The 16,053-nt window shown below is 37.3% G+C and overlaps 1 protein-coding gene across 1 annotated transcript; it reads left to right on the top strand.

Annotated features, from left to right (window-relative positions):
• The first annotated feature begins 4,091 nt into the window (after nt 1-4,091).
• On the top strand, nt 4,092-5,287 carry LOC148021897 (uncharacterized). The gene is made up of 2 exons (XM_087696675.1): nt 4,092-4,182; nt 4,322-5,287. Exon 2 carries the CDS (start codon nt 4,325-4,327, stop codon nt 4,679-4,681), a length of 357 nt encoding a protein of 118 aa, XP_087552801.1. The 5' UTR covers nt 4,092-4,182; nt 4,322-4,324; the 3' UTR covers nt 4,682-5,287.
• Nucleotides 5,288-16,053: the final 10,766 nt, after the last annotated feature.

Consider the following 16,053-nt stretch of genomic DNA (forward strand, 5'->3'; position numbering starts at 1 on the left):
AACATAACTTAAAAAAAACTTATTGTAAAATTCTCCAAATAATTTCTTTGTCTACCACTCCCAAAATAATGCACAAACCCTATCTCCAGTCATATTCTCACCACCTCCTGCTACTATTGCCATTGTCTTATAGAGTTTGTGACCTCCTCCTTGAGTCAATGGCAATCCTTTACATCCAACCACTCAAGCTTTGGAGCAGCACTCTTGATTGCCTTGCATGCATCGGATCATCTATGTGGCATATATGCACACATACAATCCATCATCCATTCAGTGGAGAACCGATCAGCTTGCTACTGTAAGTACTGAGAACTCCTTGTGCAAGGATGAGAGCACATACTCCTTGGCTCCCTTTGGTATGTTTTTCTAGTGGTCTAAAACATTGTGCCTAAATCTCTATTAACACAACTTTCTCATGCATGCTATCACCCTCCTCCCCTCAACATTCATGATCATGACACTAGTTTTCTCATCCACTAAGAACCAATATCCTAGTGGGATGTGTCTAAGATATGCCCTCTCCCATCTGCAACCATGCTCTGAGGTGGCATAACTAGGAGACCTTAGATATAGGGGTGAAGTAGTACCCATAGGGGTGCCACCTACAGATGGCCAAGCAAAACCTAGAGTCAGGGGAGTAGACGTTCCTATAGGTGTAGCAAATCTTGGTGGTGCTAAGCGTCTACTCAACGGATGGGATGGGGACATTTCATCAATGTCTCTACAACATGCACCTAAGCCACCCTCTTTAGAACCAATACTAGTGTGAGGAGTAGCAACTAGCCACAATGTCACAACATCTGTATCTCCACAATACCCCCCAAATCTAACCCTAGGTCCCTCTAAGAGTCATATACCACAACCCTTTATTGGATAGGATCTAAGCAGAATGAGATAGTTGCACACAAGCATTAGAGCTTGTTTGTGGACAAAGTGCCACCATCTTTCCTACCTCCTTCAAATCCATTCGTAACCCTAGAGTGTCTCTCTTTTCTATGATATGGTTCCATAGAAATCTCTCAACATTCTTGAAAATGTGCATGAGATACAACAAATGGTTGACCTATAAATGGGTCCAATATGGCAACTCGTACAAAATTGAAAGCCATTGCATTCCACTTGGTAGTGACTCTTTGTGGACCATCTTCCACTCATATCAACTTTAGGCATTCATTCATGTGGGTGGGGGGTCTCCCAAGGAATCCCACTCTGAAATCATGGCTCTCTCGCAAGAACATAGTGTGCCCCTATGATAGACCATCTTCTTCATGGTCCACAACCTTTGGGAGTCCAACTTGGTCCACACAATGGACACGCATAATAACCCAATATGACCAAGCTTGTCATAATATCTATATCTAGTCAACACAAATATAAATGACCGATATATGAATGTTAACAATGAGAATAAAAGCTCATTCACATAAGTATTGGTCAAATCCCAGAAAAGCCTTCATGGTCCACATAAGAATGGCTTGTATATTAACAGACTGCCTTTGAAAATGCTTGCTCATGTCTTCCACACTAATCTCCTCCTCCCATAAAATCTTCAGCTCATCAACTAATGGACAAAGATAGATGTCCATATTCTGTACTTTATGGTGCCCAGGAATGAGCGAGCTAAGGATCAAGTGTCCCTTCTTCGTAGAAAGCCATTGTGGGATATTGTAGTTCACAAGGACTATTGGTGGCTACAACTATAAGAAACGGAGTGGAGTCCGAATGGATTCATGCCATTTCCAGCAAGATTGAGCTGATGGTTTCTTAGCTCTCATGCAAAGCTTAGAAAGATGGAGTCAATGTGACCCCATGCTCACGAGTCTACTGATATTTGTTGGATTCCATTTGTGGACCTATTTTGTGCATGCCATGTTAAACTCGCCATACAATGTGCAAAATACGTGACAAATGTATAGTATAAGTGAAAAATATTTGAGAACCTTTTGAGAGACGGTTCGCCCCTACAAGTCTTTGTGATACCTACGAGCACTAGACTTTGGACATGTTTCCATGGACTCATATTGTCCTTGAAACATCACACAATCATTAATGGTACATACATGAATGCTGTTATAATATGCACCAAGCTTCCACAACACTTATTATGTATCATCACTAGACTTGGGCATCATGTTTTTATATAGTAGTATATGACATTTTAGTAGCTTGAAAATAATCCAAACACTTTAAAGAAATAAAAAATTTGTTCTTATTTATACATCAAGACAAAGAGTATAATATGTACCTGAATAGCTCTGTCACACTTGCATCGCTCCACCTATACTTTACTTATATACTTAGGAGTGCAACCAACATTCTTAAGTGAGATACTTGGTATCCATCATATAAAATTATGTAGGTCTCCTCTCTTAATGGATCGGATGACCCCATATCACCGAGTATTAATGCATCAATCATAGCCTCTATCTCACACTCCAACATTTGAGGAAGGTTGGGGATAGCCCCCAATATCTTCTAGTATTTAGAATATAGTCAACAAAGTGCCCTCTAATGGATTTATCAACTCAGGTGCTCCTTCCACTGTACAGCCATGAAATCTTCTTATGGGATGTAATAGATACATTGCTTGAGATGAACCAATGCCTCCCTGTGGACATTTTTAGGATACTTTTAATATTATTAAAGTTTATTTCAATTAGAGTTTGATTGCAAAGCATGAATGATACATTGTTTGCTCACCCGGTTAACTCAAAGTCCAAGACTATGTGTGTCTGTTTCTACAGCCTCTCTCCCTTCACATCTTTATAAATTCTCCCCTCTCTATTTTTTATCTATCCTTCCTTCTCTTTATCTCGCTCTTTTCCCCTCTTTTCTTGTATATTTAGTTTTCTCTCCCTCCCCCTTTCTCTTTGTTTGTCTTTCCCTCCCTCTCTTTATCTCTCTCTTCTACCTTCTTTGTTTATACACTCTCTATCTATTTTTCTCTTTCATTCTCTCTCCCTTGGCATATTTATTTCTTCCTTCGTCTCTCTATTTTTCTCTCTCTCTCTCCCTGTCTTTATCTCTCTTTTTCCCCCATGAACCCCTTGCATATTTATTTCTCTCTCCCTCCCTCTTTTTATCTCTCTCTTTCCCCCTCTTTCTTCGCATCTTCATTTTTGTCCCCTCCTCTTTATTTCTCTCTTTTTATCTCTCTTTCCCACCTCTTTTTTTTCTCTCCCTCCCTTTTCTCCTTCACACTCCTCTCCTTCGTTGCGAACAGTGGTTACGGGTCTCTCTCTCTCTCTCTCTCTCAAAGCTTTGAGCCCTCTCCCTCTCTTTCACTCGTTTTCAAATTTTTGCACTAAAAATGCCACTCGGGTTTTCACCCCTATTTTTTTTCTCAAAACATAGTTACTATTGATTTCACAAAAGGTGTCAAAAAAATGTATGTAGCAATGTAGATAGTGACACTTTTTGTGACATGTTTAGTGACACTACCAATTTACATATTCAAAAACATAGTGGCTATGTCTTCATGCCCTTGTAGAGCTAGGCATGTGTTTGCTTCTTTAAAAGCATGCCAAGGATACATAAATGATTTAAGCCATGCCTTCTATATAGAGGAAAAAAAGGGTAATGTACCAAGTTATGTGGAATAAAAATACAAACTTTTAATAAGTTTAGGATATAATATTTAGAAATTGAGACCTAAAGGTTCCCAAGCATAAATTATCAATGAGGTGTAAAGTGCCAAGTAGGTTACATGAGTTTATGTGCACATATCTTTGTAATGTATTGCAAAAAGCTTGTTGCAAGTAGTCAATCATGGATATTTTTATTTAAAGCCAACTTGTAGGGCATGTGGATGCGTAGTCCACGAGTGCTAGGAATGGTAAACAATGCAGGAAACAATCCTTGAGGGCCTTTTAACGTGTGCACATAGAGCGAAGTGCTCTGGCCCTGGGTAAAGGCAACTTGTTGGGTAAAGGGGGGCAAAGCCAAGACTTCGAGAGATGTGCACACGTGGGGGCAACATAGGTGTGAGGTGTCACACATGGGGAAAATAATCTATACGTACTGATAGAAGTTTGGAAACATTGAGAAAAACGGATATAAAACGGGGAGAGAGGAGAAACCAAGTCGTGAGGGGTGAGTACAAGGGTGCTCTTGAGGAAGGGTGGTCTCTCAAGAGCTTGTCAGAACAAGCTGTGAGGAGTGATTGATGCTTAGGCTATGTAGGTACGGGTTCTTCCTCTAGTTCTTTCTCATTCACTTGTGTACAAATTACATTGTAAGAGCAAGCTGTGGAGTGATTCATGAAGTGTGAACGCAAGGGCGTCCTCACTCATCAGGGTCTCTCTCTCTCTCTCTCTCTCAGATCATGGCAGGATCAGGATCCTTCTCATCGTCGGCCAGTGCGTATGGAAGCAGCAGGTCGTCCGCGTCGTCACTGGCTGCGCTGCGGCATCACTTGTATGGCGACAACATCAACAAGCCTCCTCCCAAGCGAGGCCACGTCAAGCTCTGCATTGCCCGATCCCTCCTGCGCTCTCTCTCGAGCCTTCGGCTTTCCCCTACTAGCAGGAGCATCAGCCCTTCCTCCTCTTCTTCTTCTTCGGCTTCTCTCGCTTCCTCTTCCTTCTTTGCATCATCGTCGTCGTCGTCTCGTCTTGCCAACCTCGAGAGACAAGGCAGCGCCCCTTGCAGCTTCACCCGCCTCCTCGCTCGTTGCTCATAGCAACGCAATGAGTACGATGCCCTGCTTGTGACCATGATAACCATATTGAACATGACGATGATGGTTATGACTACAACTGATTATCATGATCGTGTTATCATAATCCCGATCAGCTACAAGATGACGAGATAGTGGAGGTGGTCATTATTGTCGTCTCGATAAGCGACACGATTATGCTATTTTGATGGCACGATTATGCTATTTTGATGGCGGTGGTCGAGATAGTGTTGTAATAATACCGATGGTCTTGGCACTTAATCCATGCACATACTCTATACCTCAATGCCAGGTACACCATATTTTGTAAAAATTTGGAGGCCCTTCTGTACATATTCGGATCAAAGCGTGTCGTCATTCACATTTTCCATGAGCGATTCTACCTTGCTTTCACCGTCTCTTTAGCAAGCCGACTTCTAACATCAAAGATGTTTTACCATTTTCGATACCCAATGTTGCATCTTTTATTCAGCTTTTGAATTCAATAAACACTATAAGAGAGCAAATAATAAAGAGTACTCAGAAAGCTTAGCCACTTAAAATGCACGGGAAGCTTAGTAAAGGCTTAGTTACAAAACAAACAAATTCGCTATAATTTAGCTTGCCACAATCATGCACATTCATTGATCAGTGCTGCCAAAAGGATAGTATTAAAAAAATTTTAAGATATCCTTTCATACGAGACATCCAAGGGGAATAGCCCAATGGGCAAAAATACCCTTGCTATGTGGTAGCGGGATTCACATGTAGCACTATATAGTAGACTATGACAAAGGCAATGGTTCTTGAAGATATTTGTCTATAGAATTTGCAAGTTGTGTCTAACATAAAGCTTAAATCTTGCATAAAGCTTTGATTAGTGTATAATTGATCGCATGGTTTTGAGCTTACTATATTGACCCTATGCTAAGTTTGGTTGAATTTCGTGTGTGGTTTTACTATGGTAACATAACTCAAGCTCAAGATAAGAATATTTTTTAGTTGATGTCTAAAAGAACAAACTTGAAAGCACAAAAATCTCAATATGGAGTTTCATGATGAGAAATATTCTGGTCACCAAGAAGATTTAGAAATATCACTATTGAGATGTTGAGCTCCACATGACTTGGCATCCACTACATGTCTTGGTCCCTCATTAGTGCATTAGGTGATTGAGTGATAGTAGGGAATATTTATATTGTGGTGAGAATAGCCACATTTCTAATTTAAGAAACAACAAGGTAATTATGCATCTACTAGTAAAAAAATGATGGCAGAAATGAGCAACTCTTTGTCATGTACCATTTTATGAAGATTCATGTGCTTCAAACTAATAACCAAATGACTTATCATGGAGAGAAGTTAAGAGAGATACATACTCCAGAATCTTGAAGTTATGTGGAGACTAATTAAGAATTTGGTTTCTATTGGTTAGATATTGAAACAAGGATAATATGCTTGATTAACATCAGATGATTGTTATGTAGAGGATACTTTACATGGTTGCAAGTTGATTGCAAAAGGTAAGTATGCTAGAAAATTATTTACTTTTGTTATAGATTTTTTTAAAATGGATGCTTCCATATTTGTAAAAGGTTCAAGTATTGTGGTTGACATTGAAATTTTGGCACAAGCAAATTGTGTACATCGTCTGAAAAATATGCAATCAAAACAGATTGTGGATGGCTTACCAACGTTCAAAATTGATGGGATATATAAAGTACTATGTACAATATGTCAATTTGGAAAGTAGATAAGGTATGCATTTCTAGACGAAAAGCATATATACAAGAATCCACTTGAGTTGATACATTTTGATGTATGGGTTCCTATAGCGACTACAACTATGAGTTGTTGCAAGTATTATGTCTCCTTCATTGATCATCATACTTGAAAAGTATAGATTTATTTTATGTGTAAAAAAAGTGAGGTTTTCACTTGCTTTAAAAGCCTTATGGATTTGGATGAAAAGGAGACAAAGTTGCATATTAAATACCAAAGGTTAGTAGATGAAGGGAAAGAATACATTTTCAATGAGTTTTTTGACTTTTTTCAAAAAAATAGTATTCAGACATAGTTTACATGCAGATATACTCCATAGAAAAATGAAACTGCTAAGGAAAAAGATAGGTATATTATAGAGATGGCTTGAGCATTGACATTTCAAAGGGACTTGCCTCATTACTATGGGACTGAAGTAGTTGTTACCGCTATGTACATATGAATATGACACCTATGGACTGCTATACATGGTATGATACATTGTCTATGATAAAATGAGTAGTTAGTATAGCAACATGGAGGATACATTTGGGACTAACACGCATGAGAGTGTGGTTGTGTAGAAAATAGGTCAATAGTCACAAACATTGAGTGGGCCATACGAGTCTCCTAGTCATAGGCCTCTTGATAGACCTTAGAGTAGCAGATTACGGCCATAAGTCACTTCACCAAGTACATCACACATATCAAGAAACACCAACGAGAAGATTGGGAACTCACTTGTGATGTAACTAATGTATCATTAGGTTTATCTAATGTTGGTATGGATTCAGATAGTTATCAGAAAAGCATGGATAAAGCATCTAGAATTCCATATATTAAGATAACTTGTGTGAGGAAGCCGCAAGAGGTTACTAAGGCACTTGATAGTGATTCAAATCCGTGTAGGTCAACTTGAATAAGAAAGCCCATACAACGATCAATGTATGATAGCTATATAACACATCACTATACAATTATGGCAAAGGTTATATAGGATGTAGTGCCCACTATTTTTTAGGATGCAGTGGATAATGAGCATTGGGATAATGCTATGGATGAAGAAATAGTTGCACTCTAAGAAAATAGCACATGGAGTTTGGTGCCTTTACTAGAAGGCAAGTAACCAATTGGGTGTAAATGGGTTTACAAGGTAAAGCAAAAGTTTAATCAATTGATTGCTATAAGGCAAGGCTAGTTACCAAAGGGTATGCCTAAATCACGGTATTCATTATGAGAAAACTTTTCTCCAATAGCTAAAATAGCTATTGTGATGGCTATCATAGGAATGGCTATATCAAAGGGTTGCATCATGCATTGGATGGATGTAAAAAATGCCTTCTTGCATGGGGAGTTACAAAAAGAAGTTTATGTTGAGCAGTCACCTGGTTATGTAGATGAAACTTATCATGATTGTGTGTATAGTTTTTGTAAATTCTGATATGGGATGAAGTAAGCATCTAGAGCATGGCATGATAGGATTATATAATACCTTATTAGTATTGGATTCCCTTAGAGCATAGGTTGTTCTCACTTTATATATGTGTGTAACGAAGGACAACATAGTATGAAGAAGTGTATTATTAGTTTGGAAAAGAAGTTAATTATCAAGTGTAAATATAGAGTATTATTTTCGAAGTATAAAGGGAGCTTAGTTCCATTGTAATAATCTTTGATTTATTTTTCAAGAATTCAACAAGGGCACTTTGTAGCATTGGTTGTTACATTTCTATATTTTCTTGTATTTCTAGCATCCATGGATTCCATGGTGTTTAGAGTTAATGGATTCAAGGTCAAATTTTCTTATTGTTCCATTTCCTATTTTGTGGCCATTAGATGTTACTCTAGTTCAATTAGATCATCCTTTTATTTCATTGGAGTTAGAGTTATAGTTAGATCTAACCAATAGGTCATTTTCAAGCTTTAGATATGGTGTCAATGGTTAGGATAGGTAATATAACTAGATTCTCAAATTTTGATTACTATGTCAAGTCTGCAAACTTCTAATGCTAGTCATGGCTATAGTTGAAAGTTTGGCTTTCTCCTTGGCATTCAAACTCTCTCCTTTCTTCCCATCATTTCCATGGAAGAATCTCTCAAACAATAATTTGTTTCCCCTATCATCTCTATAAGATACTGCAACCCCTTGGCCTTACCCTCAACATGATGAATCTATAGCTTTAGTCAATTTTGCAATAACCCAACCAAACAAGGCCTATTTATTTAATGACCTTTGGGTTTATTCATGAGATAGGATTGGGGAAAACACTATATTATTCATTCCTAGAGTACCTTTGATTGAAAACATTAACAACTCATAGCCTAGGCATTTCCAAATTCTTCTCTCATATTCCTTTTCTATTATCTTATATGTTAGTACTTGCATAAGGTGAACTCATCTACTCTAAAAGACTAGCAAAAATTTAAATAGCCTATCAATGCCTACTCAAACACATTCTTTCATAATAGATACAAGATTTCTCACCTCAAATACACAAATAAAGACACCCATATGGCATGCACAATAGGCAAGAAACACTTGAGGTGCATATCTACTACCTTGAAGACCCTCCAATCTCCAGACACTCACAAAACAATGTTAATATGTAGGTTGTGTCTATGGCCTCTTCCAAAATTTCACCTTTGGCAATAATACTTAACATACATAGGACCCATACAAAACTTTAGATTCTCCTTGCTAATGAGAAGGATATTTGGCATTGAAACTTGCCTCTTCATGCAGGCCTCATTTGTTTCAAGTCTCTAACGCATGCAAAACTATCATGATTCTTTTCCTTTACTTCTTCAATTCCTAGAATCTCATTGCAATCTGGCTCCTCTTCTTTTGCATACAAGCATGCTCCTATGTGTTGAATGGACAAGTAAAGAAATATGTACAAGATCAAGATTAAGTGAGGGAAACCGAGGAAATTTTAATGGAAATGAGAGGCTAATGACCCTAAATGATTGGCATGGCAGTCCCCTCCTATGATATAGCACTTATCATGATCCACACTCCCTCTCTTGTGGCATGAGATGACCTATAGCATATTAGGCACTGGGTTTTAATTTCAAAATTTCTTAAAGATGATAGCTCTTCCCATTTATCTACGCCTCTCTCTTTAGATATTTGACCTCCTTTAAATCAACCATTCCATTAATGCTCCACCTCCAACTTGTTGATCCTTTACTAAGTAGACAACCTCCATGACTTCACCCACCAACTACTACCTTATTCTTCCCCACATGCATCTCTATTTCTTTCCACTTTATAACTTATGATAAGGCTTCCTTAGGCCCATGTTCGCACATTGTAGGCTTAATGATACATTCAAGCATCACTCCTCCAGCACATAATACATATATCCACACACAATGTTTATCACACACTCTAATTTTACATAATATCAGGAACTTCACCCTAACATGCACACACACAAACATATAACACAATTACACTGAGTAATCACACCAAACATACCACAATCCAAAGTGAAAACCCCAATAATCACTATATACAATACACATATAGTAAGCCAAAGAACACACAGGACCATAAGTTACTTAGGTGCCCCCCAACATAAAGAAGTTTTGTCTTCACATCCTCACCTCTCAGATTGGAGAAATAATCTCTCAATAAGCTACACTCCTCGCAATCCCCCTCACAATGCTATGGATTGAGAGAAGACCCAAATCCCCTTTCACTAGTGGCCACCACACCATCTCCTTCACAACCCTTATGGTTCTAGCAAAAGAAAATACTTTGTGAAATTGATGAACTAATGCTCATACACTATGCTTTGGAAGATAACGCAAGCTCTTGGATAATGCTATGCACATTAGGTACCCTATGCCCACATAAGGAGATGCTTTCCTTAGATGTCTTATCCATCCTAAACTTGCTCTCTAAGTAAAACTTTATCCTAAGCAAAAAAAGGGTCAACATCATCACACAAAACTCTCTCACAAATCATAGCAAGACTAATGCTAATCATCAATGTATGTGGAAAGCACAAAATCATAATTATTAGATTGATCAAATTGCGTGACGAAAAGACAGAATATAGAGGAGCAAAGCGTGTAGTGTAATGAGTAAGCCAAAGGCTATAAAAGCCTCAAGCCTCTAAGGCATAGAGACTACTTATTCATAAATAATTTGATATGCTAGAGAGAGAGAGAGAGCAAGCAAGTGATATATAGAGAGCTTGTGCGAAATCAAAAATAAAGGGGGAGATAAGAAATAGAGAGAAATAGAAACATAGAATGAGAGGATTATATATATATATATATATATATATATAAGAGCTAGCATAGGGAAGAGTGAGAGATAGTTAGAGAAGGAGAGTGAAAAAGGGAGAGTGAAGGATTGAAGAAGAGGATTGTGAATTGAGGTTTGAGCATCGGGGCACTTCAACTCGTCTTCATCATTGCAAATTACCTTGCTTCTCTATCCTAATAGACTACATCAAATCCCTCCAAAAAAAACTTATATATTCCCCACTCATCTTTGCTATTAAGCATACCCTCTTAAGCTCAACTTCTCTCTACTCAAATCCCAATTATACAAATGGCTAGGTTGCATGAAAGTTGAAATTTTAACCTAGCTATTTTGTAGAAGAACTAGAAAATGTGCTAGCCCAAATTACTAAAAGGATTGTTTAACAAGGTGACTCACTTAAGTTAAACTATAAAAATAATGTAGCTGACCTCTTTGGAACAAACTCGTGATGCTCAAATAGAGTATCGTTGTTGCCTAAAGTGAGATAACAAGAGACCCAAAATCATGACTTAAACCAACAAAACCTATGCTTGTAACTAATTGCTTTTTCAAGTATTTAATCCTTACTCTATTCTTATACTAATGCAAAGTTTAAAGCACTTTCCATGCATGCTTTGTTTTCTTACATGATCTAAGTGTATTGTGAAAAACTCTTTTATGGCCAACACAATCACACCATAGCTTATACATCCCAACATTTTTGTATTGGAGCTGATTGTGATTATGTAACTAGTTGTGGCTCTAAGGGGTGCACCTTATAGAACATGTAAGATACTACATGAGTTCAAAAGTAAAGGGGTAATATTTAGTAAAATTTATAGGATTATATTTATAAAAAATATTTGTAATTATAATTTAGAAAAACTCATATGTTTAGTAAAGTAAAAGAGATCATTTTATGGCCTTATAAGAGTATGTAAAGAAAGGGTATTTCTTAATATCCTTTGAATGCATGTTATATAGATGATTTCTTATAGGTGCATCCCCTAAGGTTGTGGCTATCCACCACCTCTACCTTTAGCACACACAAAAGTAGGTCATGAGACATTAGAAGAACAAAGTCCATCTATCCAAACATGTTCCTAAAGTCTCTGGGCAACCAAAATACTCTTGAGCGTACCAACACCATAGTGTATAGTTGTTCATTGTTTTGCCTTCTTGAGACACCACAATGAGTTCTTTTTAATGTAAAATTATATTTTCTTGAGCTTGAGCATTGATGCCACAACAAAACATGCAAGAAATTCAATAACACTAATCACAAATCTCATTTTGAAAATCTCAAGTGATCATAGTAGCATGGCACAAAGCTTTTTAGCTCTTAGAATTAAACTCTAGAAAGAACCCATAGCCATGTGACTTGTAGTAATAGACAACATAATGCTCATAAGATTCTAGAGCAATGAAATATCAAATCTTTGGCACATGTCAATCAACGTTGAAGGTGATCGTAAAACTTCTTGAATAATTAAGATTAATATTGGAGCTTGAGATAATCAAAATTAACATTGTCACTAGAGCTTTATTTTCTTGGTATTTTAATATTGGATCTTAAAATAATCAAAATTAAAATTCCCACTCTTAGAGGGCACAGTTATAATAAATCATTTGTATAACATGTGTTCAAAGGGTATTAAGAAATAACATTTTTAAACATATTATAAGGCAAAAAAAGACCCCTTTTACTTTACTAAAATTAATAAATTTTTAAAAAAAATTGATTAAAAATATATTTTGTAAATTTTACTAAATAAAATACCCTTTCTTTTGAACTCATTATGTATCTTATATGTTCTCTAAGGTGCACCCCCATGGTTGTCACTAGAGGAACTTAGGATGTAGTGAAAGCTTAGTTACATATATGTACTAAAGAACTTTGTTACATAGCTATATACTAGTTTATCACAATCATGAATGCAAAGTAGGTAGTGCTAAAAGAATCATACTCAAAAAAGGTCATGTATGATTTCACACGAGACATCTAAGGGGCAAATCTCAGTGAGACAAAGTGCCTTTTTAAGTGTTAGCAAGATTCATAAGTAGCACTACATGCAGCGTACGTATATATAAAGAGTTTTTAGAATTTCAAAAGTTGCATTGAATATAGAATTTAAATATTGGATTCAACGTTTGTCTATGCACCATTGATAACATGGTTTCATAGAAAATGCATAAGTGGGTGATTTCAAAGCGAAACATTCATGGAGGCTAGGGAAAAAGATAAAAGCTCTTACATGTTACAAGTTGGCTTGCTAAGAAAGGTAGAATTGCTTATGGAAAATGTGAACTAACATGTTTTGATTCAACTCAATGTACAATGGGGCCCCAAATTTCTATGAAATTAGAAGTGTGTGCCATTGTTCTAGAGTATATGCATGGCCTACACACCAAGATCATCACTAGTACCATAACACCACTACCATGACCATGCTCCCAACCAGTACCACAACCATCAATATATCATGGCATCATGATTACCACCATCATCACCTTCACTATCTTGACCATCTTCTAGCCTATTAAGACTATGACGATGACCCTCATGAGCGCTTGTAATCAAGACCATCATCATCGTGATCAATATGTTTATCATGGGTTAATCATCATTACTTTATCTGCATGAGCAACGAACGAGGAGACGAATGAAGCGAGGCCGGGCGCTGCGCTGTCTCTTGGGGTTGGCCAAACCTGACGACGACGACGACGACGACAACGATGATGCAAAGGGGGAATTAGAGGAAGCAAGAGCAGCTGAAGAAGAGGAGGAGGAGGAGGAGGAGGAGAAGGAATTAGGGCTGATGCTACTGCTGGTAGGGGAAAGCCGAAGGCTCGAGAGAGAGCGCAGGAGGGAGCGGGCAATGCAGAGCTTGACGTGGCCTCGCTTGGGAGGAGGAGGCTTGTTGATGTTGTCGCCATACAAGTGATGCCGCAGCGCAGCCAGTGACGACGCGGACGACCTGCTGCTTCCATACGCACTCGCCGACGATGAGAAGGATCCTGATCCTGCCATGATCTTTGGGGGGCCGGGGTAGAGTGTGTGAGTATGTGCGTGTCTAAATGAGCACTCCCTATTGCTCACACCCCATGAATCCACTCCATAGCTAGCACTTACGATGTGTTTTGTGTACGAGTGATTGAGAGACAAGAAGAGACAAAGCCCGTGAGTAAGTCACTCCTATAGCTTGTTATTACAATGACTTCAGAGACACGATTCACCTTTTTATAAAGTAAAGGGGTCAATAGAGTGTCATCTAACAATCCTCCATTAAAACCTTTTTCTCCAAGTGAGTTGCATAATATTTTGTACGGGTCAAAATATTTATATCATATAGACCCCAAAGAAAAAGTATTGGAACATTTCGATATTTTTACCAAGTAACCTTAGTTATAAATGAAAGGTTTACAAAAGAGTGAAAGTGAGGGGCCAATAGAGTGACACTTGAGGATGCATTGTTTTAGGCTTTTACACAATCCAAAATATCAAAAATTTTGCATGGCTTAATTATTTCACTTACGTTAAGATCATCTTTAATTTTAAAAAATCATATAATAATATTAAGTGGCTTTAAAAACCAAATCTTTTTTGCAAAATTGTCACTCAATTGGGTGGGGTGTGTTTTTCTTTTTGGGGGCTCCACTTTATTGGCCCCTTTACCCTATTCCTCCTCTCAATGCATTGGTATCTCCTCTCTCCCTTTCATACTCTCCTCTCAATGTTTTGAGTATACCAATGTACATAGATTCTTTCCCCCATGTGTGACACCTCACACCTATCTACCAATTAAGCGCATCTATCAAACACTTGTGTTGTGCCTCTCCTTTACCCGACCACTCCCTTCACCTCCCTCAACATGCACACCCTAAAAGGCCCTTAGGTCTTGTTCTGTGCATTGTTTAGCATTCATAACACTTATGAATTATGCATTTGCATGCCCTACAAGCTGGCTTTGAATGAAAAATATCCATAATTGTCTACTTACAACAAGCTATTTGCAATATCTTACAAGTTGTCTCCTAAAACCATTAGATGTTATTCTTTTCTTCCACGCAACTCATACTTCAAACATGTTCTTTCCTTTAGATAAAAGACTCATCTCACATCATTATTCTATAATTGGCTTGTTGCTAAAGGGGCTAACAAATACTTTTTTGTTTACACACCGAAGATAGTAAAAACTAAAGGAAAAGATGTACATGATTGGCATGGCTCATAAATGACAAGTACTTTGACCTCAATGTTCTTTATTTAAATCAAGCTCTTTAGAACATGGGCTTGTTCAAATTCTTTAAAACAAAGCTTCCATTTCAAGAAATAAGCAAATGCTTTATTGAAGTTTTCATCCTCTACCAAAACATTTGATTTCAAAGGGATTGAAATTGGAATGGGATACTTGCCATCATTTGATAATGTGGAATAACCACTTTCAAAGTGTCTTGTACTTGATTTTGACCATATGAATCTTCATCATATTATAGTAATATATGGAGTATAGTCCTTCTTAACTCACAAAGTGCTTATAAAGTGAGAAGCATGGGGATTTAGAAACACAAAAAGAACATGCATTATTAAACATGATGCCTTCAACTATGCATGTTAAATGTATTAATAGGGAGAGCATATATTTTTGAAAACCAACGTCCAAACTCATATTGTCTTACAAGTAAGGAGCATACTTGTTGATAACATATGAGAATAGAAGTTGTGTATGAAGCTTCTTGTAGATAAATAAGACTCAAAGCTTTGGTGATAAGTATTAAATATTCCCAAATTTTCCAAGCCTTTGGAAAGGGCATCCAAAACAAAAAATTATATCCTAATAAAATGTGATAACATGTAGATACACTTAAGGCATATAAAATTAGTTGTCCAACCTGGTTTCTACTCACATGTGGATTTTTCATGAGTGAATGGATATTTATAAATAAAGACTAAACTACCCAAGGATTTCTAATTACATGTGAATTTGTGTATGTAAGCACATTGGAGCTTTGATGCCATTTATCACATAGATATATGAAGAATTTGCTTCCTTGTTAGGTTTGAAGGCAAAATAAGAGTTATTACCTCTTTCTTGGAATCATGATGTTGAATGTATTAGTGAACCAAGACTCAAGATCATACCAAAAGGTAGGCGCATTAAGTACTTGGCCTGCCCTATCGGGGTGGTAGGCATCACTTTAAAACAATGTTTCGAATGGTTCTTAGATAAGATGACCAACATATTAGGAGTAGATTTGGCCTTTCAATGGGATTGCCACAAAGATTTTTGCTCCTTAAGGTGTATTTATCTCTCATTATGGTAATTCTAGCAATGGTTTTTCCTACAATCTCATTTTTGGCTATGCCAATAAAATC

Source organism: Lygodium microphyllum, chromosome 17 (genome assembly GCF_053477565.2).
Source record: "Lygodium microphyllum isolate KBCC chromosome 17, Lygodium_microphyllum_v1.1.10, whole genome shotgun sequence".
NCBI classification, from domain to species: Eukaryota; Viridiplantae; Streptophyta; class Polypodiopsida; order Schizaeales; family Lygodiaceae; genus Lygodium; species Lygodium microphyllum.

Coding starts and splice junctions, on each gene's coding strand:
- LOC148021897 (XM_087696675.1), top strand. CDS start 4,325: ATGGCAGGATCAGGATCCTTCTCATCGTCGGCCAGTGCGTATGGAAGC.